Here is a 27842-nt window from a genome sequence, read left to right on the forward strand (position 1 = left end):
TCTGTAGGCTGCCGGTCACGTGCCCCCTCCGGGCGCGCGGCGATCCACGTGCCGCCGCCCGCTTGGAGGTGACGGTTGGCGGCCGCCATTTTGTCACATCTGCTTCCCTTCTCACCCCCCGCCCGCCAATGGCCGTTAGTCATGGCGCCGCCTCGGATCGGCTACCAGGCGGTCTGCTCGCTCTGCCTGCTCAGCCTGCAAGGTAAGGGAGGGCCCAGGGTGAAGGGCCAGGCAGGCTGGCCAGCAGAAAGCCCCAATAAATCTCCCCCCTGTGGGGAGGTGGCCATTCCCTTTGCCCTCAGGCTGACCGGCCGGCTGGCCGGAGTCCAGCTCCTGGTCACTCCCCGCCGCACCCTCCCTGTGGCCAATGGATGCTGGTCTGAACGGGAGGATCCGGCTTGGCCGTCCTCCCGGCCTGGGGGATTTGTGCCTTTCCAGGGTTTATTTGGACCTGCTTCTTCCCCCTGGGATTTCCCCTCCGTTTCCATGGTTCCTGACACGTCGGGGGGATAAAACATCAACATTGGCAGCGTAAGCCACATTGACGCCCTCTCAGGGAGCCGGAGCTCCCCACCAGGAACATTCTGCATCGAGGAACCACCCACAAGGCATTTAGCCGGACCGCTGGCCCCCTGTTCAAGCAGCCAGCGTTTAACATGTGCCAGAAAGGAGCAAGAACAGCCCAGCCGGCCAAGAGACCCGGGAGGCAAATCTACTGGCAGAGATATCCCGCAGGAGCTGGAGGAGAGAGGGGCTCGAGGTCCGAGAGTGCTGCCCCAATACTGACCCTCTGACAGTGCGGCACTCCCTCAGCACTGACCCTCTGACAGTGCGGCACTCCCTCAGCACTGACCCTCTGACAGTGCGGCACTCCCTCAGCACTGACCCTCTGACAGTGCGGCACTCCCTCAGCACTGACCCTCTGACAGTGCGGCACTCCCTCAGCACTGACCCTCTGACAGTGCGACACTCCCTCAGTACTGACCCTCTGACAGTGCGACACTCCCTCAGTACTGACCCTCTGACAGTGCGGCACCCCCTCAGTACTGACCCTCTGACAGTGCGGCACCCCCTCAGTACTGACCCTCTGACAGTGCGACACTCCCTCAGTACTGACCCTCTGACAGTGCGGCACTCCCTCAGTACTGACCCTCTGACAGTGCGGCACTCCCTCAGCACTGACCCTCTGACAGTGCGGCACTCCCTCAGTACTGACCCTCTGACAGTGCGGCACCCCCTCAGCACTGACCCTCTGACAGTGCGGCACTCCCTCAGTACTGACCCTCTGACAGTGCGGCACTCCCTCAGCACTGACCCTCTGACAGTGCGGCACTCCCTCAGTACTGACCCTCTGACAGTGCGGCACTCCCTCAGTACTGACCCTCTGACAGTGCGGCACTCCCTCAGCACTGACCCTCTGACAGTGCGGCACTCCCTCAGCACTGACCCTCTGACAGTGCGGCACTCCCTCAGTACTGACCCTCTGACAGTGCGGCACTCCCTCAGTACTGACCCTCTGACAGTGCGGCACTCCCTCAGCACTGACCCTCTGACAGTGCAACACTCCCTCAGTACTGACCCTCTGACAGTGCGGCACTCCCTCAGCACTGACCCTCTGACAGTGCGGCACTCCCTCAGTACTGACCCTCTGACAGTGCGGCACTCCCTCAGTACTGACCCTCTGACAGTGCGGCACTCCCTCAGTACTGACCCTCTGACAGTGCGGCACTCCCTCAGTACTGACCCTCTGACAGTGTGGCACTCCCTCAGTACTGACCCTCTGACAGTGCGTCACTCCCTCAGTACTGACCCTCTGACAGTGCGGCACTCCCTCAGCACTGACCCTCTGACAGTGCGGCACTCCCTCAGTACTGACCCTCTGACAGTGCGGCACTCCCTCAGTACTGACCCTCTGACAGTGCGGCACTCCCTCAGTACTGACCCTCTGACAGTGCGGCACTCCCTCAGCACTGACCCTCTGACAGTGCGGCACTCCCTCAGCACTGACCCTCTGACAGTGCGGCACTCCCTCAGCACTGACCCTCTGACAGTGCGGCACTCGCTCAGCACTGACCCTCTGACAGTGCGGCACTCCCTCAGTACTGACCCTCTGACAGTGCGGCACTCCCTCAGTACTGACCCTCTGACAGTGCGGCACTCCCTCAGTACTGACCCTCTGACAGTGCGGCACTCCCTCAGCACTGACCCTCTGACAGTGCGGCACTCCCTCAGCACTGACCCTCTGACAGTGCGGCACTCCCTCAGCACTGACCCTCTGACAGTGCGGCACTCGCTCAGCACTGACCCTCTGACAGTGCGGCACTCCCTCAGCACTGACCCTCTGACAGTGCGGCACTCGCTCAGCACTGACCCTCTGACAGTGCGGCACTCCCTCAGCACTGATCCTCTGACAGTGCGGCACTCCCTCAGTACTGACCCTCTGACAGTGCGGCACTCCCTCAGTACTGACCCTCTGACAGTGCGGCACTCCCTCAATGCTGACCCTCTGACAGTGCGGCACTCCCTCAGTACTGACCCTCTGACAGTGCAGCACTCCCTCAGCACTGACCCTCTGACAGTGCGGCACTCCCTCAGTACTGACCCTCTGACAGTGCAGCACTCCCTCAGCACTGACCCTCTGACAGTGCAGCACTCCCTCAGTACTGACCCTCTGACAGTGCGGCACTCCCTCAGCACTGACCCTCTGACAGTGCGGCACTCCCTCAGCACTGACCCTCTGACAGTGCGGCACTCCCTCAGCACTGACCCTCTGACAGTGCGGCACTCCCTGAGTACTGACCCTCTGACAGTGCGGCACTCCCTCAGCACTGACCCTCTGACAGTGCGGCACTCCCTCAGCACTGACCCTCTGACAGTGCGGCGCTCCCTCAGTACTGACCCTCTGACAGTGCGGCACTCCCTCAGTACTGACCCTCTGACAGTGCGGCACTCCCTCAGCACTGACCCTCTGACAGTGCGGCACTCCCTCAGTACTGACCCTCTGACAGTGCAGCACTCCCTCAGCACTGACCCTCTGACAGTGCGGCACTCCCTCAGTACTGACCCTCTGACAGTGCGGCACTCCCTCAGTACTGACCCTCTGACAGTGCGGCACTCCCTCAGCACTGACCCTCTGACAGTGCGGCACTCCCTCAGTACTGACCCTCTGACAGTGCGGCACTCCCTCAGCACTGACCCTCTGACAGTGCGGCACTCCCTCAGTACTGACCCTCTGACAGTGCGGCACTCCCTCAGTACTGACCCTCTGACAGTGCGGCACTCCCTCAGTACTGACCCTCTGACAGTGCGGCACTCCCTCAGTACTGACCCTCTGACAGTGCGGCACTCCCTCAGCACTGACCCTCTGACAGTGCGGCACTCCCTCAGTACTGACCCTCTGACAGTGCGGCACTCCCTCAGCACTGACCCTCTGACAGTGCGGCACTCCCTCAGCACTGACCCTCTGACAGTGTGGCACTCCCTCAGCACTGACCCTCTGACAGTGCGGCACTCCCTCAGCACTGACCCTCTGACAGTGCGGCACTCCCTCAGTACTGACCCTCTGACAGTGCGGCACTCCCTCAGCACTGACCCTCTGACAGTGCGGCACTCCCTCAGTACTGACCCTCTGACAGTGCGGCACTCCCTCAGTACTGACCCTCTGACAGTGCGGCACTCCCTCAGCACTGACCCTCTGACAGTGCGGCACTCCCTCAGTACTGACCCTCTGACAGTGCGGCACTCCCTCAGCACTGACCCTCTGACAGTGCGGCACTCCCTGAGCACTGACCCTCTGACAGTGCGGCACTCCCTCAGCACTGACCCTCTGACAGTGCGGCACTCCCTCAGTACTGACCCTCTGACAGTGCGGCACTCCCTCAGCACTGACCCTCTGACAGTGCGGCACTCCCTCAGTACTGACCCTCTGACAGTGCAGCACTCCCTCAGCACTGACCCTCTGACAGTGCGGCACTCCCTCAGTACTGACCCTCTGACAGTGCGGCACTCCCTCAGCACTGACCCTCTGACAGTGCGGCACTCCCTCAGCACTGACCCTCTGACAGTGCGGCACTCCCTCAGTACTGACCCTCTGACAGTGCGGCGCTCCCTCAGTACTGACCCTCTGACAGTGCGGCACTCCCTCAGCACTGACCCTCTGACAGTGCAGCACTCCCTCAGCACTGACCCTCTGACAGTGCGGCACTCCCTCAGTACTGACCCTCTGACAGTGCGGCACTCCCTCAGTACTGACCCTCTGACAGTGCGGCACTCGCTCAGCACTGACCCTCTGACAGTGCAGCACTCCCTCAGCACTGACCCTCTGACAGCGCGGCACTCCCTCAGTACTGACGCTCTGACAGTGCGGCACTCCCTCAGTACTGACCCTCTGACAGTGCGGCACTCGCTCAGCACTGACCCTCTGACAGTGCAGCACTCCCTCAGCACTGACCCTCTGACAGTGCGGCACTCCCTCAGTACTGACCCTCTGACAGTGCGGCACTCCCTCAGTACTGACCCTCTGACAGTGCGGCACTCCCTCAGTACTGACCCTCTGACAGTGCGGCACTCCCTCAGTACTGACCCTCTGACAGTGCGGCACTCCCTCAGCACTGACCCGCTGACAGTACGGCACTCCCTCAGCACTGACCCTCTGACAGTGCGGCACTCCCTCAGCACTGACCCTCTGACAGTGCGGCACTCCCTCAGCACTGACCCGCTGACAGTACAGCACTCCCTCAGCACTGACCCTCTGACAGTACGGCACTCCCTCAGCACTGACCCTCTGACAGTGCGGCACTCCCTCAGCACTGACCCTCTGACAGTACGGCACTCCCTCAGCACTGACCCTCTGACAGTGCGGCACTCCCTCAGCACTGACCCGCTGACAGTACGGCACTCCCTCAGCACTGACCCTCTGACAGTGCGGCACTCCCTCAGCACTGACCCTCTGACAGTGCGGCACTCCCTCAGCACTGACCCTCTGACAGTGCGGCACTCCCTCAGCACTGACCCGCTGACAGTACGGCACTCCCTCAGCACTGACCCTCTGACAGTGCGGCACTCCCTCAGCACTGACCCGCTGACAGTGCGGCACTCCCACAGTATTGACCCTCTGACAGTGCGGCACTCCCTCAGCACTGACCCGCTGACAGTGCAGCACTCCCTCAGCACTGACCCGCTGACAGTGCGGCACTCCCTCAGCACTGACCCGCTGACAGTGCGGCACTCCCTCAGCACTGACCCGCTGACAGTACGGCACTCCCTCAGCACTGACCCTCTGACAGTGTGGCACTCCCTCAGCACTGACCCTCTGACAGTGCGGCACTCCCTCAGTACTGACCCCCTGACAGTGCGGCACTCCCTCAGTACTGACCCTCTGACTGTGCGGCACTCCCTCAGTACTGACCCTCTGACAGTGCCGCACTCCCTCAGTACTGACCCTCTGACAGTGCAGCACTCCCTCAGTACTGACCCTCTGACAGTGCGGCACTCCCTCAGCACTGACCCTCTGACAGTGCCACACTCCCTCAGCACTGACCCTGTGACACTGCAGCACTCCCTCAGCACTGACCCTCTGACAGTGCGGCACTCCCTCAGTACTGACCCTCTGACAGTGCAGCACTCCCTCAGTACTGACCCTCTGACTGTGCGGCACTCCCTCAGTACTGACCCTCTGACAGTGCGGCACTCCCTCAGTACTGACCCTCTGACAGTGCGGCACTCCCTCAGTACTGACCCTCTGACTGTGCGGCACTCCCTCAGTACTGACCCTCTGACAGTGCCGCACTCCCTCAGTACTGACCCTCTGACAGTGCAGCACTCCCTCAGTACTGACCCTCTGACAGTGCGGCACTCCCTCAGCACTGACCCTCTGACAGTGCGGCACTCCCTCAGCACTGACCCTGTGACACTGCAGCCCTCCCTCAGCACTGACCCTCTGACAGTGCGGCACTCCCTCAGCACTGACCCTGTGACACTGCAGCACTCCCTCAGCACTGACCCTCTGACAGTGCGGCACTCCCTCAGTACTGACCGTCTGACAGAGCGGCACTCCCTCAGTACTGACCCTCTGACAGTGCGGCACTCCCTCAGTACTGACCCTCTGACAGTGCAGCACTCCCTCAGCACTGACCCTCTGACAGTGCTGCACTCCCTCAGCACTGACCTCTGACATGGCGGCACTCCCTCAGTACTGACCCTCTGACAGTGCGGCGCTCCCTCAGTACTGACCCTCTGACAGTGCCGCACTCCCTCAGTACTGACCCTCTGACTGTGCGGCACTCCCTCAGTACTGACCCTCTGACAGTGCGGCACTCCCTCAGTACTGACCCTCTGACAGTGCGGCACTCCCTCAGTACTGACCCTCTGACAGTGCAGCACTCCCTCAGCACTGACCCTCTGACAGTGCCGCACTCCCTCAGTACTGACCCTCTGACAGTGCGGCACTCCCTCAGCACTGACCCTCTGACAGTGCGGCACTCCCTCAGCACTGACCCTCTGACAGTGCGGCACTCCCTCAGCACTGACCCTCTGACAGTGCCGCACTCCCTCAGCACTGACCCTCTGACAGTGCCGCACTCCCTCAGTACTGACCCTGTGACACTGCAGCACTCCCTCAGTAGTGACCCTCTGACAGTGCGGCACTCCCTCAGCACTGACCCGCTGACAGTGCAGCACTCCCTCAGCACTGACCCTCTGACAGTGCGGCACTCCCTCAGTACTGACCCTCTGACAGTGCAGCACTTTCTCAGCACTGACCCTCTGACAGTGCGGCACTCCCTCAGCACTGACCCTCTGACAGTGCGGCACTCCCTCAGCACTGTCCCGCTGATAGTGCGGCACTCCCTCAGTACTGACCCTCTGACAGTGCGGCACTCCCTCAGCACTGACCCGCTGATAGTGCGGCACTCCCTCAGTACTGACCCTCTGACAGTGCGGCACTCCCTCAGCACTGACCCTCTGACAGTGCAGCACTTTCTCAGCACTGACCCTCTGACAGTGCGGCCCTCCCTGAGTACTGTCCCTCTGACACTGCGGCACTCCCTCAGCACTGACCCTCTGACAGTGCGGCACTCCCTCAGTACTGACCCTCTGACAGTGTGGCACTCCCTCAGTACTGAACCTCTGACAGTGCAGCACTCCCTCAGCACTGACCCTCTGACAGTGCGGCACTCCCTCAGCACTGACCCTCTGACAGTGCGGCACTCCCTCAGTACTGACCCTTTGACAGTGCGGCACTTCCTCAGTACTGACCCTCTGACCTCTCCTTTCATGCTTTTCTATTTGTTCACGAGATATGTGTGCCACTTTTGTGCCCTCTCAAGGATGATACATTCCATTGAAGGGGAAAAAAAGAAAAAAAAGTATTGAGTGAAAGCAGTTATTAAAATTTGAGTTTACAGAATAATAAGAACAATCTTTGCTATTTTAGGTGCAATGTCTACTCTTATAATAACAGCCAATAGCACCTACGCTCATCACTTGATTGAACTTAGGTGTATTTCTTCAGAGCCTGTTCGAAGTTATGAATGGATGAAAGGCAATTTCAGTGCTGTGAATATTTATAAATTGTCCAAAGACAACACCAGCCTGTACATCCCTGACGCTGTGTTCGAGGACTGCGGACTTTATATCTGCATTACAGAAAGAAATGGCGAAGTGAAGCGAGCAGAATACCAGTTAATTATTGATGGTGAGTTTGGGCATGTAAATGTCTGAGAATGGTTCGTAGGTCTTCAAGCCATTTGTCCTCCCAATCACATATTTAAGTAGCTCAAGGCCTCGGGCTACCTGTTGTTCAGCAGTTGTTTCATTGCAGGAAAAATAGGAACTGGATGTTGTGGTATGTGAGGAATATATCTCTGGAAGCAGCCCAAACAACAACAGAAACCTACCTTTTTATGTAGTTTACAGCCAGGAGCAGTAACCGCCCTTTCCGAGGAATTGATCAGATGTGGAGAGCTTTGGGAGATTGTGAGGATGTGATAATATGCTATATACCTTCCAGTTTATTCAAGTTTGCTTAGTCTTCACATGGGAGGAAAGCTTAAAGTATCCTACATTCAGGAAGAAAAGCACCAAGCAGTAGGGAAATTGCCAAAGGCATAGCTGCGAAGGATTTGGAGGTGGGAGGGAGGCAGAGAGTTCCTGAGGCTGAGGTGAGGTGTCTAAAAGAACAGCTACCGGAGTGAAGCAGAGGGGACAGGCTGAAAGGAATAATCAACATCATTGAATAACTGGAAAGATCCATCTTCCAGCCTCAGCATGATTTTTCTTCAGGAGCCCCCTCTTCAGTGGTGGGTCAGTGAGAGCCTTTTCAATACGGCACCCAGATGATGGCACACACATGATCAAGTCCGCCCTGCCACGGAATATGGCACTAAACCCCTAGACACATAATCATTGAGGTCTGGGATGGACGATATGGCCTGGTTTCCTTTAACCTCTGCAGCGGGAAACACGTCCCGTGCCTGACCCCATCTTGGATGGGAGAATTCTGCCCAAAGTCTCAAAATTAGATCCAGACATTTCTGAGGTGAAATTAGAAAAACTTTCCGCTTGTAAAGGCTGGCAAAAGGTGAATGAAGCCCAATCCATCTCGTAAACCAGCCTCCCATCCATTGACTCTGCACTTCCCGCTGCCTCGGCAAAGCAGCCGCATAATCAAGGACCCCACACACCCCGGACATTCTCTCTTCCACCTTCTTCCGTCGGGAAAAAGATACAAAAGTCTGAGGTCACGTACCAACCGACTCAAGAACAGCTTCTTCCCTGCTGCTGTCAGACTTTTGAATGGACCTACCTCGCATTAAGTTGATCTTTCTCTACACGCTAGCTATGACTGTAACACTACATTCTGCACTCTCTCCTTTCCTTCTCTATGAACGGTATGCTTTGTATAGCGCACAAGAAACAATACTTTTCACTGTATGTTAATACATGTGACAATAATAAGTCAAATCAAATCACTTTTGCCCCACATCATTAACCTATCAGTTTCAGATTTAAAATTAACAATGATTTAGCGTCAATTGCCATTTATATAAGAGATTTCCAAACTTCTGCCACCTGTTGTATGTAGAATTGTTTCTATATAATAGCATTTCAGAAGAAGTTGATTTAGTTATTTAAAACAATAATTGGAATAACTCCTCAGAGGCCGGTGTCCCTTCACCAGATTCCCTTTAGCTTCAGGTGTAAAGTCAGAATCCGGAGTGCCAGTAGCCCTGACACTCCTCAATGTATACACAGGCAAGGCTCCCTGATTGGACAGGCAATCATTATCTCAATCAGGGAGCTCATACTCCAAGAGGCTAACCTGATGGGCCTCGAAGAGGTCATTACAATAATTTAAAGCATGAACAAATTGTTAGCATTTCTCTGCCGTGCTGAAGCAGAATTATAACAGAATTATTAGTGTGTGGGTTATTATTTAGAATGTTTCATATTTTAATAGGCATTAACATTCATCTTTTAAAAGAATGGACAAAGAAATGTGACGTTTTCATTTGCTGGAATCACAACTCATTTTAGATCCATGAGCTTATCTGACACAGTACTGGTGACAGCGAATATTAATCCAGAGTCTTTCAATTGGTTTAGGTATCCTTCCATATGAATACAGGATAATAACGACAGCTGTTGCCGGTCTTGGCTTCATGCTGACATCAGTTAGTGCCTTCATGCTCTCAACAATATTTCGGAACAAAGGTATGAAAAATGAATGAGTGTGTGTGCACGCACATTATGTAGGTTACTTTCCTGTAATGAATTAGCAGAGGAAAACACAGGTCCCGATTGCTGTGGAACTCACTGAGTAAAAAGCAAAGACCCAGGTTGGGCAGGAAGAGCTTAATGTGCAGCTTGTGTTCACTATGGTGGAGTATATATGCTGCCTCACCTTACCCTTTTCCTTAGGAGTTTTCTAATGGAGAATTCCAGGCATGAATCTGTGCCCTGCCAATCCAGAGCACAGCATTTAGACTCCCACCCACTTCATTTAACAGGAAAACAGATTGTTTTTTCCTGCTGTGTAGAAATTACGATATCATTACTAAATAGATCATTTCCCGATACCTCATATTTATCGGTAACTGAGTTTTCGAGCCCCCTTTTCAGAATTCCTGTTGCAATTCTGATTGTTGGAATGGTTCCTTCTTAGTAAATTTGTATTTTTATTGAATTTCCAACAGAGTAAAATGAGCACCGATCACAAAGTGATGGCTCATCTTTTATTCTCAAAGGATGAGAAGTGTGGGAAGAGATATTCAACCATTAATGGCTTCACATTTCTTTCTTGGTGTGCCTCTTTATAGCCTGAATGAACTATCTGACATGCCTTTAAATGGGCACCCAGCACCATGACCCAACACAGCGAGAGAATCAGTGTCCTACAACTGGTGTAGGATGTTGTAGAAACGGACAGAGTATTTGTCACGTATTGGGAGGCTTCACCAGTGATTCTTAAAGGGACTTCTGGAGACCTCCCCACAAGGACCAGTTTTGTGCTATTGGAAGATTTCTGTGGGAATGGGGAGAGTTGCTGGTCCATCCTGACACCTGCACTGAGGACATCAGCATTTCCTTCCTATTGATCAGCCCTTACTTATTGGGGAACGGCAGCAAGGAGGGTGGCTGCTTTAAACTTGTCACTCTGAAACCAAAAGTGTTGGTCCTGATAATAACTCGGAGCTTTGTTGGAAGCAGTGCGATATTGGGTGTGAAAACTGGGAGAACTTCAGTACATATTTGTGTCTGAGGCATTTTGACCCAGCAAGCTAACTGTAATACTAAGAGCAGCAGAGGCCGTGGTGTGGATCTACGCGACACAATCTCAATGTGAGAATTTACAGGGACAATCTCCTGAACCATATCTTATTCTTTTTGCTTCAGATCAGAAAACCCGGAAATTCCTGGTTGGCCTTTGTCTGCTGTGCCTGATGTCGTCACTAATTTTACTGGTAGCTGCGACCACTTTATGGATCTTTATCGATGGTAAATGCCCAGAATGTGTTTCCATTTATAGTGCGTCACTTTGAGCCATGTAATAAAATGTTGCTCATTCTACAGAAGGTTTAGGAGGACGAACCTTTGTAGAAGGATAGAATGTGATATTGTAAGCTGCACAAAGTTCTTACAATATCTGGGTTTTGGAGCACTGCAAGCTACATCTGCCTGCAAATTGCAGCAAATAAAGAATATTTATTTATTCACGGGATATTTTTGTTTGGTGAAAACAGTTGATGGGGAAGTTACGACTATTTACTAGTGAGTCTATATTTGAAAGCAAAGAGCTGATAAACCATTTAGGAAAAGTCTGAATGAAGGTCCCATTGGAAACCCTCATTGACCTGCTGTTGGCACGTTGGATATTGTGAGTTTGGTTCAACCAGTCTTCAAGACATGTTGCCAACTTTCATTGCTTGTGATCTGCAATGCAGGAGCGTGTAAGGCTCTTTCTTTGGGTGGGGGGTGACCTGAGATGATTCATACTGAAAACATCAAATTGGTGTTTGAATAGGTCTTGGGCGCGACAAGAATGTTTTTCTCCTCTTGGGTCTCCCCGTCCTCTTGCCCTGAAGGGCTTCACCTCCTGAATTTGTGTGGGGTCGATTTCCACAGCTCCCTGCTGCTGGCTGGCCTAATGTCAGTTCATTTTAAAGGTTGGGGAGTCACTTTGCAGCCCACTTGTCAGAAATCTGAAGGTCCATTTTAATGATGCCAGCGCCCAGATATACACTTTGTTTGGTTTGATCTGTTCCTGTCTGGGAGCTAAAATCGAGTCCCCTGTGTCCATCAACAACCAAAAATAGACAACCATTGAAGAGCACTTTCTAACAAATATCATTTCATATCATGGCTTTGTTGATAACCATCTTTTTCAGGTTGGTCGGTTGAATCAGTGGGTCTTCTGGCTTTTTCACTGCTTTTCATGGTAACACCAATGTTAATGTATGTTGGAAAAAAGATAGGTTCATGTCAGCGCTTCTGGGCAAATAACTGTAAGTAAGAAGCTTATGTTTTGTGTATAATAGCTGTCTGCTGTGACTGTGTGATTTTATTTATATATTATCCTGTTTCTATTTACTAACAACATTATATAAAAGATGACGAACGTAACATCTTGTAACCTTTGACTCTGACCAAAGATTATCTTCAAACCAGTTTTGTTAAAGTACCAGGATGAAGTGACAGATGTGTTCTGCTGTCAGGTAGTTTGTGCCGGGCAACTTTACTCACAATCACATTCTTTTAATTCTATTGAGAAAGGTAGGGAGAGGCCCTGCCTCTCTGCCTGAATCTCCCACTCCACAGCCAGAAGGTTTTGGAGCCCCCACATCTCCACCAACGCTGAAGGCACGCCATCATTTTATACTCAATGAGCATGGATTGGCGGCGGCAGGTGGGACTTCTGAGTTTGGCCAACAGTTTACTGGCCCACCCAGACACAGTGCTGGGGACTGAAGTGTTGGGACTTGAAAGGCCTGATAAATGTCAGGGGTCCCGGGGAAGGACTTCTGTGGTGGGGGTGTCACAGGTGGGTGATTGGGATATCGGGAGCTAGGTGGGTGAGCAGAGGTCCAGGGGTGCCCAGTCCTTGAGAGGAATGTGTTCCCAGTCAGGAGGGGGCTTCTGCTGGGTGCACCCCCCCACCCCCAATTTACCACCAAGATCAAGGATTATAGAATTTTCTATTCCCCCGGACAGGAAAATGGGGCAAGGGCAGCTTCCTGTCCAAGGCCCTGCCTGTCCCACTGTCAAACTGTATCCAGGTTGTGGGGAGGAGGGGGGAGGAATATTTCACTCCCTCCACCTCAAAACCCACCAAGGGGGAGAAGATAAAATCCATTGGCCATGGATGGAGCATTGGTGAAGTAGGTTAAAAGATGGATAAGCAGTTTGCTAATTCTTCCATCACTTTCCCAATATTCCCTCAGGAAAAACAAGATACAAAACAAAAAGATCAATTATATTCCAAAGGTGTGCTGGTTAGGTGGATTGGCCATGCTAAATTACCCCTTAGTGTCAGGGGGATTGGCGGGGTAAATATGTGGGGTTATGGAGATAGGGCCTGAGTGGGACTGTTGTCAGTGCAGAGTCGATGGGCTGAATGGCCTCTTTCCGCACTGTAGGGATTCTATTGTGACTTGTACAATTATACCGTGGTGAACTGTTATAACCTTGTGCGAGCATTGTTGCTAAATTTCACAAGATATAGAATTGCAAAGTGAGTGCCAATACTAGATTGTGAGTACATCCTTAACTCTATTTTCACTCATTTGTTCTGCTTCTTGTGTTCTGATTTCCACCTTTGATACAGTGGAGCAGGAACAGGAGTTAGCCACTCTGTCCTGTTCTGCCATTCAATTAGCTTTGTATCTCCCCTCCATCTAGCAGGCCTAGCTCCATATTCACAGACAAAAACCAATGGATCTCCCTATTAAAAACTCCAATTAGAGGCTCACATGATGTAAGCGTTTTGGCGAGCTCTAGCACTACTCACCTTTTAATCCTTTTATTTATCCTGATATACATAATTGTCTAATGCTGGAGTGTATACTCTGTGCTATGTTCCTGGAAGGTCCTGGTTAAGTTGCGGTGATGGGACACTGCACAAGGTCAGGAAAATGATTGTTTGATAAAGATGGTGGTAGATAGTGGGGTAGGGCCTTGCTCGCTGTGGCGGTGTAGCTGGTGAGCGAGCTCATGCTCTCGCGATGTTATTGGTCCCATTGCATCTCGTGTGTTATCCTGTTATTCTTTGAAAGCCAGGGATATCCATGGGCAGAATTCTCCCAAAACATTTCAGTGTTGTCCCCAGTGGGAAAACCAGTGAGATAGGCACCGATTACAATGAATTGTAGTTTATAATCTGAACTGATTGTAATGATATTTGCCAGATTCTCAATGTGGAATGGTGATTATTCGGTGCTGTCCAGGATTCTGGAGGTTTGTTATTTGGTAAAATCTTCAGTAAAAATATTTTTTAAACAATCTACAATTGTCAGCTTCCACAGCCTTTTGGAGGAAAGAACTCCAGATTACTGCGACCCTTTGTCTGAAAGGAATGCTTCCTGATTTCCCTCCTCGATGGGCCAGTCTAGTTTTAATTTCAGGATTATGTCCCCTTGCTCTGCATTCCCTCGCTGGAGAAAACAGCTATTCATCAGGTTGAAGCTTTTTAACAGTTTAAACATCTTGCTCTCTATACTCAAGGAAGGACAAGCCACTTTACACAACTGATTCTCATATACATGAGTATACATCAGCAGTGAAATGTTGTTACTAAGTGACGGCACCTTATGATTAATGTTCTTGTCTTTGGCAGGGTTACCCATTCTGGTCGCCATGTTTGTGCATATAACAATCATCACTACAATCATTCTGATTATGAAGAAATATGAGTACAGTGGTGAGCATTCGCAACAATCTTTACTGAGCAGAGCAAAAACACCTCAAATTGTCATTAACCCCACCATTTGGGCTGTGTGCTGGACCAGGCAGAGATCAGCATCATTTCCTGTGATCAGAGCTAGTGCCCCATAGTGAGGAAGCGTAACTTAGCAAACTCGCCTCACAGGCCTGCTGAATGACTTAAATTGTGTTAGGTGCAATTGAACAGAAATATTTGATTTGATTTGATTTATTATTGTCACATGTATTGGGATACAGTGAAAAGTATTGTTTCTTGCGCGCTATACAGACAAAGCATACCGTTCATAGAGAAGGAAACGAGAGAGTGCAAAATGTACTATTACAGTCATAGCTAGGGTGTAGAGAAAGATCAACTTAATGCGAGATAAGTCCATTCAAAAGTCTGACAGCAGCAGGGAAGAAGCTGTTCTTGAGTCGGTTGGTACCTGACCTCAGACTTTTGTATCTTTTTCCCCGACAGAAGAAGATGGAAGAGAGAATGTCCGGGGTGCGTGGGGTCCTTGATTATGCTGGCTGCTTTGCTGAGGCAGCGGGAAGTGTAGACAGAGTCAATGGATGGGAGGCTGGTTTGCGTGATGGACTGGGCTACATTCACAACCTTCTGTAGTTTCTTGTGGTCTTGGGCAGAGCAGGAGCCCAGACCAAGCTGTGATACAACCAGAAAGGATGCTTTCTATGGTGCATCTGTAAAAGTTGGTGAGAGTTGTAGCTGACATGTTGAATTTCAGTATACAGATTTGATTCCTACAGGTTAAAATTGCCACCTATTGTCCAAGATATACTTGATAAATATATTTCACCAGGAGGTCAGTGCTATTCTTGTCCAGGCCTTTTCACGTCACTACTTTCAAACAATGTCAAAACTTCAAAATCAATATTTCTGACTGATCATTAAAATTTGATTAATGGGAGATCTTTTCAGTACTGCAGGAAAGCTGCATTCAAATTTCCTTGCCTAATTAAAGCATTCACTTCAGGGCTTCATCGACATGTAGCAAGACCAGGACAAGACTCAGGCTTAGGCTGACAAGTAGAAGGCTGAGGGATGATCTTATAGAGGTCTATAAAATAATGAGGGGCACAGATCAGTTAGATAGTCAATATCTTTTCCCAAAGGTAGGGGAGTCTAAAACAGGAGGGCATAGGTTTAAGGTGAGAGGGGAGAGATACAAAAGTGTCCAGAGGGGCAATTTTTTCACACAGAGGGTGGTGAGTGTCTGGAACAAGCTGCCAGAGGTAGTAGTAGAGGCGGGTACAATTTTGTCTTTTAAAAAGCATTTCAACAGTTACATGAGTAAGATGGGTATAGAGGGACATGGACCAAATGCGGGCAATTGGGATTAGCCTAGGGATTTTTAAAAAAATGGGCGGCATGGACAAGTTGGGCCGAAGGGCCTGTTTCCATGCTGTAAACCTCTATGACTCTGAGTGACAAGCAACATTCACGCCACACAAGTGCCAGACAATGACAATCTCCAACAAGAGAGAATCAAACCATCTCCCATTGATATTCAACGGTATTACAATCACTGAATCCCCACTATCAACATCCTGGGAATTTATCCTGAGACCAGGGTCCTGAATCTCGATAAAGGTAACGGTGATGGTTTGAGGCATGAGTTGGCCAGGATGGACTGGGAAACATTACTGAATGGAAGGACAGTGGAGAGGCAATGGCAGGCATTCAATGAACAAATAGGTGAACTCCAGAAGATGCAGCATAATGTGGGTAAATGTAAGGTTATCCACTTTGTAGCAATAATAGGAAGACAGATTATTACTTGAATGGGTGTAAATTGACAGAGGTGGATACTCAGCGAGACCTTGGTGTCCTCGTGCATCAGTCGCTGAAAGTAAGCGCGCAGGTACAGCAGGCAGTAAAGAAGGCAAATGGTGTGTTAGCCTTCATAGTGAGAGGATTTGAGTATAGAGAGAGGGATGTTTTGCTGCAATTGTACAGGGTGTTGGTGAGGCCACATCTGGAGTATTGTGTGCAGTTTTGGTGTCCTTATCTGAGGAAGGATGTCCTTGCTATAGAGGGAGTACAGCGAAGGTTTACCAGGCTGATTCCTGGGATGGCAGGTCTGTCATATGAGGAGAGACTAAGTCGGTTAGGATTATATTCACTGGAGTTTAGAAGAGTGAGGGGGGGATCTCATAGAAACTTATAAAATTCTAACAGGATTAGACAGGGTAGATTCAGAAAGAATGTTCCCGATGGTGGGTGAGTCCAGAACTATGGGTCATAGTTTGAGGATAAGGGGTAAACCTTTTAGAACTGAGGTGAGGAAACATTTCTTCACCCAGAGGGTGAATGTGTGGAATTCACTCCCACAGAAAGTAGCTGAGGCAAAATGTGTGATTTCAGGAAGAAATTAGATATCGCTCTTGGGGCTATGAGGGGAAGGGGGGATCAGAATATTGGATTTGATGATGAGCCATGATCATAATGGATGGCAGAGCAGGCTCGAAGGGCTGAATGGCCTCCCCCTGCTTCTAGTTTCTACGTATGTTACCATTAACCAAAAACTGAACTGAACTATCCATTTAAATACTGCGGCTACCAGAGCAGGTGAGAGACTGGGAGCTTTATGGTGATTAACTCACCTCCTGTCTTCTCAAAGTCTGTCCACCATCTACAAGACATGAGCCAGGGATATGATGGAATGCTCTCCAATTGCCTGGATGTGACTGCTTCAACATCCCGGCAAAGCAGCCCACTGGATTGCACCCCAACCACAAACATTCACTCCCTCTACCACCAACGCACAGTAGCAACCATGTGTACCATCTACAAGATGTGTACAGTTTTGGTCTAGTTACTTGAGAAAGGATACACTGGCACTGGAGGGGGTGCAGAGGAGATTCACTAGGTTGATTCCGGAGTTGAGGGGTTGGCTTATGAGGAGAGACTGAGTAGACTGGGGCTATACTCATTGGAATTCAGAAGAATGAGGGGAGATCTTATAGAAACATATAAGATTATGAAGGGAATAGATAAAATAGAAGCAGGGAAGTTGTTTCCACTGGCGGGTGAAACTAGAACTAGGGGGCATGGCCCCAGAATAAGGGGGAAGCAGATTTAGGACTGAGTTGAGGAGGAACTTCTTCACACAAAGGGTTGTGAATCTGTGGAATTCCCTGCCCAGTGAAGCAGTTGAGGCTACCTCATTGAATGCTTTTAAGACAAGGATAGATAAATTTTTGAACAGTAAAGGAATTATGGGTTAGGGTGAGCGGGTGGGTAAGTGGAGCTGAGTCCACGAAAAGATCAGCCATGATCTTATTGAATGGCGGAGCAGGCTCGAGGGGCCAGATGGCCTACTCCTGCTCCTAGTTCTTATTAAGTTGGGTGCAGGAACATTGGCCTCTAATTTCAGTGCAATGAGTTTAGGAAATGCCTCAGTCAGGTAGGTACAGGTTCCAGTCCATGCTGCAGTGATATTGTGCACAGGGCAACACCTGGTCTAACTGCAGACTGCTTTATTCACCTTTAGAAGCTATTATTCCAATCAAACAGAAAGTTTGGCTGCAGCTTGATTTTGTTTGTAAAGCTCATTATTTCAGTATTTAAAATCCTGACTGCTTTATTTTTATTGTTTAGAGGAAGGATGTGCCTCGGAATGGCCTTTGATACATAAATTATTTGGTGCTGTCGCTTCACCATTTGTGTTATGTCTACTTGTGTTCAGCTACAGTAAGTATCTCTGCACAACCCTGAACTGATTTAAAGTGAACACTTTAGAAGACTTTATAGAAAGTTGATGCATTAAAATGAACTCGGGAAATTACTGCCCAACAGAAGGTGATGAAAACAAGTTCATATTTCCTGTCATCCATTTCATTTTAAAACACTGCACCACAGCAAGTGGGAAACCTGCTCCCAGGCCATAGCCATCGCCACCCTGAAGCCATCCTTCCCTGCTTCATAGCCAATGAGACCAATCATAACATCCCGATTGCCCTCCTAGCTGAGATCAGAGCCAGAATTCTCCAATGTCGCACGTCCTGCCATCGCTGCCAGCGAGGACAGAGAATTTGGCACTCAGACAAATCTCCATTCACAGCAGCGGGACTGGAGAATCCCAGCCGCAGGGCTGGAGAATCCCAGCCGCAGGACTGGAGAATCCCAGCCGCAGAGCTGGAGAATCCCAGCTGCAGGACTGGAGAATCCCAGTCGCAGGGCTGGAGAATCCCAGCCGCAGAGCTGGAGAATCCCAGCCATGAGACTGGAGAATCCCAGCCACGGGACTGGAGAATCCCAGCCACGGGACTGGAGAATCCCAGCCGCGGGGCTGGAGAATCCCAGCCGCGGGGCTGGAGAATCCCAGCCGCGGGGCTGGAGAATTCCAGCCGCAGGGCTGGAGAATCCCAGCCGCAGGACTGGAGAATCCCAGCCGCAGGACCAGAGAATCTCAACTGCGGGTGAGGTTGGAGAATTCTGACCCAGGTAGCTCAGGAACTGAACCAGGTATTATACCTAATGTGTGTGTGCTTAAACACTATATTAGACACATTTCTCCACTAAACAGAGATGCTGTGGTTATAATTGAACCTTTCCTTGCTCCTTTACTGACGTAAGCATTTAACTATCTTTTTCTTTCTGTCTTGAATATAATTTATTTTATGTTGGTTAATAGGTACTATAGAAGTCTACAACATAGAAATTGCTTATCTAATAAAAAATAAAACAGGAAAAGGTCAGCCCTATTTGTGGAGAGTTTCATGTCCATATCACAGTTTCCAAAATGGACCCCACTGAGACATCAATCCCCTGTCTGGGCTCATTTCCCAGAACCAGGTCTAAGATAGCCCCTTCCTGAGTTGGACTATCTACATGTTGCCTCAGGAAGCACTCTTGGACACACTGAACAAACTTGCCCCGTCCAAGCCCCTGGCACTAAAGGAATGCTAGTCTATGTTGGGGAAGTTAAAATTGCCCATCACAACAACCCTGTTGTTTTTACATCTTCCCATAATCTGCTGACATATCAGTTCCTCCACTTCACGCTGGCTGTTGGGAGGTCTGCAGTACAACCCCAACAATGTGATTGCACTGCTCCTGTCAGAGCGGAACCGGTGGGTGTGGTGTATTTAGATTTCCAGAAGGCGTTCGATAAGGTGTCTCACAAAAGGTTGCTGCATAAGATAAAGGTACACGGAGTTGGGGGTAAAGTGTTAGCGTGGATTGAGGATTGGCTATCCAACAGAAAGCAGAGAGTCGGAATAAATGGGTGCTTTTCCGGTTGGCAATCAGTGACTAGTGGCGTGCCGCAGGGATCGGTGCTGGGGCCTCAACTATTTACCATATACACAGACGATCTGAAGGAGGGGATCGAGTGTAGGGTAACAAAGTTTGCGGATGACACAAAGATGAGTGGGAAAGCGAATTGCGTGGAGGACACAGAGAGTCTGCAGAGAGATTTGGATAGGCTAAGTGAGTGGGCAAGGATCTGGCAGATGGAGTATAACGTCGGTAAGTGTGAGGTTATCCACTTTGGAAGGAATAATAGTAAAATGGACTATTATTTAAACAGTGAAAAATTACAACATGCTCTTGTGCAGAGGGACCTGGGGGTCCTTGTGCATGAATCACAAAAACTCAGTCTGCAGGTGCAGCAGGTAATCAAGAAGGCAAATGGAATGTTGGCCTTTATCGTGAGAGGGATGGAGGATAAAAGCAGGGAGGTCTTGCTGCAACTGTACAGGGTACTGGTGAGGCCGCACCTAGAGTGCTGTGTACAGTTTTGGTCCCCTTATTTAAGAAAGGATATATTAGCTTTGGAGGGAGTACAGAGAAGGTTCACCAGGTTGATTCCGGAGATGAGGGGGTTAGCTTATGAGGAGAGATTGAGTAGACTGGGCCTGTACTCATTGGAGTTTAGAAGGTTGAGGGGAGATCTCATAGGGACATATAAGATAATGAAGGGGCTAGATAGGATAGAAGCAGCGAGATTATTTCCACTTACAATGGAAACAAGAACTAGGGGTCATAGCCTCAAAATACAGGGGAGTCAATTTAGAACAGAGTTGAGGAGGAACTTCTTCTCCCAGAGGGTAGTGAATCTTTGGAATTCTCTGCCCAATGAAGCAGTAGAGGCTACCTCGTTAAATGTGTTTAAGTCACAGATAGATAGATTTTTAACCATTAAGGGAATTAAGGGTTATGGGGAGCGGGTGGGTAAGTGGAACTGAACCCACTATCAGATCAGCCATGATCTTATTGAATGGCGGAGCAGGCTTGAGGGGCTGGATGGCCTACTCCTGCTCCTATTTCTTATGTTCTTATGTTCCTGAGTTCTACACAGATGGCCTCACTGCATGATCCCACCAAGGTGTCCTCCCTCTGTATAGCTGTGACATTCTCCCTAATCAGTAAAGCAACACCCCCACCTCTTCTGTCACTCTCTCTATCTCGCCTGAAGCATCTAAATCCTGGAATGCTGAGCTGCCAGTCCTGCCCTTCTTTCAGCCAACAATAATTGCCACAACATCATGGTTCCATGTAGTAATCCAAGCTTTAAGTTCATCCACCTTATCTGTTATATTCCTTGTGTTAAAACACCATCTGTCCCGTCATGTTTTGTATACTCTCTGTGTTTTATTTCTCTTAGCCTCACTGGACCCATTCACAGTTCTCCACAGTCTCTGTACTGGGGCCTTTTTTGATTTTTGTCTTTGGTTTCTCTGCCTTCCACTTTTCCCCTCACTGCCTTTTGTTTCTGTCCCCATTTTACTTCCCTCTGACTTCCTGAATCGGTTCCCACCCCCCTGCCACGTTAGTTTAAACTCTCCCCAACAGCACTGGCAAACACTCCCCCCAGGACATTGGTTCCAGTCCTGCCCAGGTGCAGGCCGTTTGATTTGTACTGGTCTCACCTCCCCCAGAACCGGTTCCAATGTCCCAGGAATTTGAATCCCTCCCTCTTGCACCATCCCTCAAGCCACGTATCCATCTTAGCGATCCTGACATTCCTACTCTGACTAGCACGTGGCACTGGGAGCAATCCTGAGATTACTACCTTTGAGGTCCTACTTTTTAGTTTAACTCCTAACTCCCTAAATTCAGCTTGTAGGACCTCATCCTGTTTTTTACCTATATCGTTGGTGCCTATATGCACCATGACAGTTGGCACCCTCCAGAATGCCCTGCAGCCGCTCCGAGACATCCTTGACCCTTGCACCAGGGAGACAACATATCATCCCGGAGTCTCATTTGTGTCCACAGAAATGCCTGTCTGTTCCCCTTATAATTGAATCCCCTATCACTATAGCTCTGCCACTCTTTTTCCTGCCCTCCTGTGCAGCAGAGCCAGCCACGGTGCCATGAACCTGGCTGCTGTCACCTTCCCCTGGTGAGCCATCTCCCCCAACAGTATCCAAAAGGGTATATCTGTTTTGGAGGGAGATGACTGCACTTCCTACTCTTCCTCTGTCCAGTGGTTACCCATTCCCTATCTCCCTCAGTAATTTTTATCTGAGGTGTGACCAACTCACTGAACGTGCTATCCACGACTTCCTCAGCATCGTGGATGCTTCAAAGTGAATCCATCCACAGCTCCAGAGCCGCCAAGCGGTCTAACAGGAGCTGCAGTTGGACACACTTCCTGCACGTGAAGGAGACAGGGACACCAGATGGGTCCCTCAATCCCCACATCGCACAAGAGGAGCATGACTCTGGTCTGGGACCTCCTGCCATAACTGAACCCTTAAGTTAATTTACAACTACAATGCCAAGAGAAAAGAAAGAAAAAATAGAAAAGAAAAACTATTTACCAGTCACCAGCCAATTACTTACCTGCTGGCTGTGACGTCACGGTTCGATTTCTTTCTACCTCTCACTTACCCTGAGTCTCCCTCGCAGGTCCACCTCTCCACTCCTCCCAAAGACGAGCACCTCTTTCCCCTCAGCACCAAATTCCCGATACCCTCACTCTGGCTGAAATCTCACTCCAGCTGCAGCCTCTCTCTCTCCCAGTGGCATGCGCAGGCTCACTCCTTCTGCACTGTAGGGATTCGATGATCACCTCTGACCATCTCTGCTTCTTCCCATATTCTGTCAGATTGCCTTCCTTATTAAACACTGAGACAAGATACTCATTAAGTATTCCAGCCTTGCCCTAGCACACACCACTTTATCCCTCAGAGAGCTCTATATCCACTTACTGTTATGTTGGTATGAGATTTTTAGGTTATGTTTATGTAAACTATTCTCGATATTCTCTCTTTGCCAGTCATTTTCCCCCTCAATTCACCTGAAAAATCCATCCCCCATGAATCACACACAGGGCGGGATTTTACGGCCTAGCTTGACCTGAGACTGGAAAATCCTGCCCAGGATTAATGGACCTTCCCACTGTCTGCCCCTTGCCCGCTCCGATTCCCGAGGCGGGCAGGACGATAGAATTCCAGCGACACTGAAGGAACCCTGGCTTTGGTGCTGCTCCCTATGCTGTGGGAGAGAGTACAAGGTGTGTGTGTGTAGTGTAAATCATTGTTAGAAATGTAAAACAGTGAGAAATCTGAGGAATGATGAGCGTATGTGGAGTGAGGATGGTAAGAGGCTGTAAAAGAATATGAGGAACAGAAAGAATACAAGATATTTATAACGGATGTGATCTCCTTCCTTCTGTTCACCCCTGAAACCAGGCTTCCAGAGCAGCGGCACGGTAGTACAGTGGTTAGCACTGCTGCTTCACAGCTTCAGGGTCCTGGGTTCGATTCCCGGCTTGGGTCACTGTCTGTGTGGAGTTTGCACATTCTCCTCGTGTCTGCGTGGGTTTCCTCCGGGTGCTCCGGTTTCCTCCCACAGTCCAAAGATGTGCGGGTTAGGTTGATTGGCCAGGTTAAAAATTGCCCCTTAGAGTCCTGAGATGTGTAGGTTAGAGGGATTAGCGGGTAAATATGTGGGGGTAGGGCCTGGGTGGGATTGTGGTCGGTGCAGACTCGATGGGCTGAATGGCCTCCTTCTGCACTGTAGGGTTTCTATGATTCTATGATTCAGCATCTGAGCATCTTGGGGCCCAGTCTTCAGGCGTTGCAGCCATTTCTCACCTTACCTGTGTCCCTTCAGATCTGCAGCCAAAATGTACCTCCTTTATGAGATGGTGCCTGTAAGAGGTGGTGTCAGAAACATCTGATTTCTGGTCCCAGGTGTACAGCCAGCTACCTGCACTAACTCATCATGAGTTGACAGTGAATGCCAGGCAGGCGTGCGCCTGTTTCTGAGTCTGGTGGCATTTCTATGGACTTTCAAACCCGATGGAACAAATTGGTTCTAGTGCTGTTGGGAATGTCATTTTTTGGAATGTGACTGAATGCAATAATGTCAATAATAACATGAGAAACAGCAGCAGGAGTCAGCGATATAGACCCTCGAACCTTCTCTGCTGCTCAACAAATCACAGTATACCTTCCATTCAGCTGTTTTCCCTCTCTAACCCACATGTCTTGATTCCCATAGTGTCCAAGAAGTTATCCATAAGACATAGGAACAGAATTAGGCCACTCGGCCCATCGGGTCTGCTCCGCCATTCAATCATGGCTGATATTTTTCTCATCTCCATTCTCCTGCCTTCTCACCATAACCCCCGATCTCTTTATTAATCAAGAACCTATCTATCTCTGTCTTAAAGACACTCAATGACCTGGTCTCCACGGCCCTCTGCGGCAAAGAGTTCCACAGATTCACCACTCTCTGGCTGAAGAAATTCCTCCTCATCTCTGTTTTAAAGGATCGTCCCTTTAGCCTGAGGTTGTGCCCTCTGGTTCTAATTTTTCCTGCTAGTGGAAACATCCTCTCCACATCCACTCTATCCAGGCCTCACAGTATCCTGTAAGTTTCAATAAGACACCCTTCAACGGGTACTGATCCAGATTCCTTAACCGTTCCTCATACGACAAGCTCTTCATTCCAGGGATCATTTTTGTGAATCTCCTCTGGACCTTTTCCAAGGCCGGCACATCCTTCCTTCGACATGGGGCCCAAAACTGCTCACAATTCTCCAAATGGGGTCTGACCAGAGTCTTATACAGCCTCAGGAGTACATCCCTGCTCTTGTATTCTCGCCCTCTCGATATAAATGCTAACATTGCATTTGCCGTCCTAACTGCCGACTGAACCTACATGATAACCTTAAGAGAATCTTGAACAATGACTCCCAAGTCCCTTTGTGTTTCTGATTTCCTAAACATTTTCCCATTTAGAAAATAGTCTATGCCTCCATTCCTCCTTCCAAAGTGCATAACCTCACACTTTTCCACATTGTATTCCATCTGCCACTTCTTTGCCCACTCTCCTAACCTGTCCGAGTCCTTCTGCAGCCCCCCTGCTTCCTTCATACTACCTGTCCCTCGACATATCTTTGTATCATCTGCAAACTTAGCAACAGTGCCTTCAGTTCCTTCCTCCATATCGTTAATCGTTGTGAAAAGTTGTGTTCCCGGCACCGACCCCTGAGACACACCACTAGTCACCGGCTGCCATCCTGAGAAAGACCCCTTTATCCTCACTCTCTGCCTTCTGCCAGTCAACTAATCCTCTATTCATGCCAGGACCTTACCCTTAACACCATGGGCCCTTAACTTATTTAACAGTCTCCTACGCGGCACCTTGTCAAAGGCCTTCTGGAAATCTAAATAAATCACGTCCACTGGCTCTCCTTTATCTAACTGCCTTGTTACCTCCTCAAATCACAGTCTTTTATCTGACTGACCTTTGATTTTCTCTGGGACTTCCACTGGCACACCGCTCTGTGGATTGCACCTGGTGGTAAAGGGTAATGGTATCTGAACTCGAGGAAAGCTTTTCAATGTTGCAGATGTTCACTGTCTGCAATGTACAGAGGGACATATTTATTTGTGGGAATTATTAGTCAAGAACCTATCTATCGCTGTCTGAAAGACACTCAATGACCTGGCCTCCACAGCCAATCAAAGGAATCAAACATGGCAGGGTTACAGAAAGCCTGCACAAACTTCATGGCCAAATGGCCTGCTTCTGTGTTGTAAAGATTCTGTGGTACGATATTTCTTAATGTTTGAGTCCTTGCTGAAGCGTATTGCCAGTATTCTCAAGCTTACAGGTGCATTAGTATCGATATTGGTCACCGAGCTACTTTACGTAACCCTACCTTTATTATTGTAATTGTTTTAAGTTACAAATCATAGAAGGATTATAGCACTGAAAGAGGCCATTCTGCCCATCTGCTGGCTGTCTGCAATCCCAATCCCTGTCTTTCCTCATGGTCCTGCAAAGTTCTCCTCTTCAGATAACGATCTAAATCTCTTCTGAACTGGCCTCCACCACACTTTCGGGCAGTGCATTCCAGATCCTAACCAATCACTGCGCAAAAGATCTTTTTACCTCATGTCACCATTGCTCCTTTTGCCCATCATTTAAAATCGGTGTCCTCTGGTTCTCGATCCTTTCACCAATGGAACAGTTTTTCACTATTTACTCTGTTGGTGATTGATGAATGCGTCTATCAAATCTCATCTCAACCCTCTCTTCTCCAAGAAGAAAAGCCCCAGCTTCTCCAATCTATCGCCATAACTGCAATTCCTCATCTCTGGAACTATTCTGGTGAATCTTTTCTGCACTCTCTCCAATGCTTTCACATCTTTCCTGTTAGAGTGGAGAAAACATGCGACCCATGGAGCCTGTTCCATCTTAATGCAGTCTGACACACAGTTTACCAACTCTGTAGGTATTCCTGGGGAATGAGCTGCAGTTGCCCCAATGTCAGTCTCATAAACTACCCAGCCAGCCATGAGCTATTGTCATGCCTTCATAGTGTCATTATAAATAATTATTGATTTATTATGTTTGAATAATAGTTATCTCAGTACATAAAGATGTTTTAAATCTATACAGAAAAGCCAGACCTACTGGCAGAACAGAAGCCTGCAAGACAACAAGCAGAGATTGCTCCTGCCTCTACAACTGCTGCTGACATACCCATCACTGCTGCCAGTGACACCATATCCTCCTCCACCAGATTCACTACTTCCAGCTGTGCCACCATTACCCATTCCTCTGCCGTCAACAGCCTATCCAATAATAATGTCACACCCGGCACAGACACCACACCTATCGAAATCAGCCCTGCAAACAGTAATGTTCCCAAGAACAGATCCACTAATACAACCCTTGCCACTGCTGTCAAAATTACACCGACGACCCTTGCCACCACCAGACCCACTAGTACGCTGACTGTGGCTGTTACATCCACTGTCACTACACCCGTCACCTCCAGACATCCTGCAGGGACCTACCCTGTGATCATCACCTATGATGAACCAGTGCAGCCCCTCATCCCCACACCAGTAGATGTAGCCCAGCAGGAGGAAGAGGCATTCGCTGGAACATCTGGATGGCCAAGGAGGCGTTGGCACACACCAACGGGTGCTGTAAATGCAGCATCACAGGATCTTCTGGCCCTGATGTTCCACGATGAATTCTCCAGGATGCAGCAGGCGGAAAGCATGGGGGATGGAGGCCAATTCACCGGCATACAGTCTGCCATGGCAGACATGCAGGCCTCCTTCCACACTGATCTACACAATGTACACAGAAGTATGCAGTCAGATATTATAGACCTGCAATCCAAAATTCAGGCAGGCTTTACAGGATTGCAGTGTGTCTTGCAGAGTGGCATAGCTGAGCATCTGACAGCAGTGAGGACTGGATTAGGCAACATTCAGGATGTTCTTTGCAGAGGCTTGTCGGATATAAGGAACACCGTTCAGGATGGCCTCACCCAGGGAGATTCGAGCATTCAGAAAGTACACACGACAGTGCTGGAGGGTTTAGCTCAAATCAGTGAGGAAGCTGACTCTGTGGTCAGTCTCCTCACTGAAGTGGTGGACAACCAAAGCTCTGCACAGTTCAGCAGGACAGAAGTCTTTGAGACACCAGTCGACTTAAGGGAACAAGAGGAGAACACAGTTGCTAATGGGGACGTGTCTTCCATTGGAGCTGGGTTCTCCAAACATAAAAAGGGTAGACCAGCCCGTACCTCCTCCAGCAAAAGCACCACATTAAGAAAAGAACCGTTAGTGCCCACACGGAAAAGTTCACGAAAGAAAAAGTGGAAGGGTAGAAAATATAAATAATAACCACACATTGTTTAATAAAATTACATCTTTCACAAAGCTTTGACTTATGTTCATTATTTAGCTGCATTGTTACGTGTATTAGAATTCTCGAAAGGTGGGTTGGATTGCACAGTGCATAATATGTCAGTTTTTTATATGTGGTACACTTCAGGATGGTCTATTTGTTCATACCAATTGGTTTGGATAATTTTCTCTTTGTTGCTGTGGTTTGAAATGTGGCTGGAGTAAATAGTTTCTTGTTGTGTAATGCTGCTGTTTTGAAAGATCTGAAATGGTATTGCCCTGTG

The 27842-nt window shown here is 49.5% G+C and overlaps 1 protein-coding gene across 1 annotated transcript; it reads left to right on the forward strand.

Annotated features, from left to right (window-relative positions):
- The first annotated feature begins 80 nt into the window (after positions 1 to 80).
- LOC144487916 (uncharacterized) lies at positions 81 to 27650 on the forward strand. Its single transcript, XM_078205962.1, has 8 exons — positions 81 to 202; positions 7433 to 7693; positions 9604 to 9711; positions 10894 to 10995; positions 11886 to 12002; positions 14330 to 14413; positions 18041 to 18133; positions 26312 to 27650. Exons 1-8 carry the CDS (start codon positions 142 to 144, stop codon positions 27550 to 27552), a joined length of 2067 nt encoding a protein of 688 aa, XP_078062088.1. The 5' UTR covers positions 81 to 141; the 3' UTR covers positions 27553 to 27650.
- The last annotated feature ends 192 nt before the right edge of the window (positions 27651 to 27842 follow it).

The sequence above is a fragment of the Mustelus asterias genome, unplaced genomic scaffold (genome assembly GCF_964213995.1).
Source record: "Mustelus asterias unplaced genomic scaffold, sMusAst1.hap1.1 HAP1_SCAFFOLD_1130, whole genome shotgun sequence".
Taxonomy (NCBI): Eukaryota; Metazoa; Chordata; class Chondrichthyes; order Carcharhiniformes; family Triakidae; genus Mustelus; species Mustelus asterias.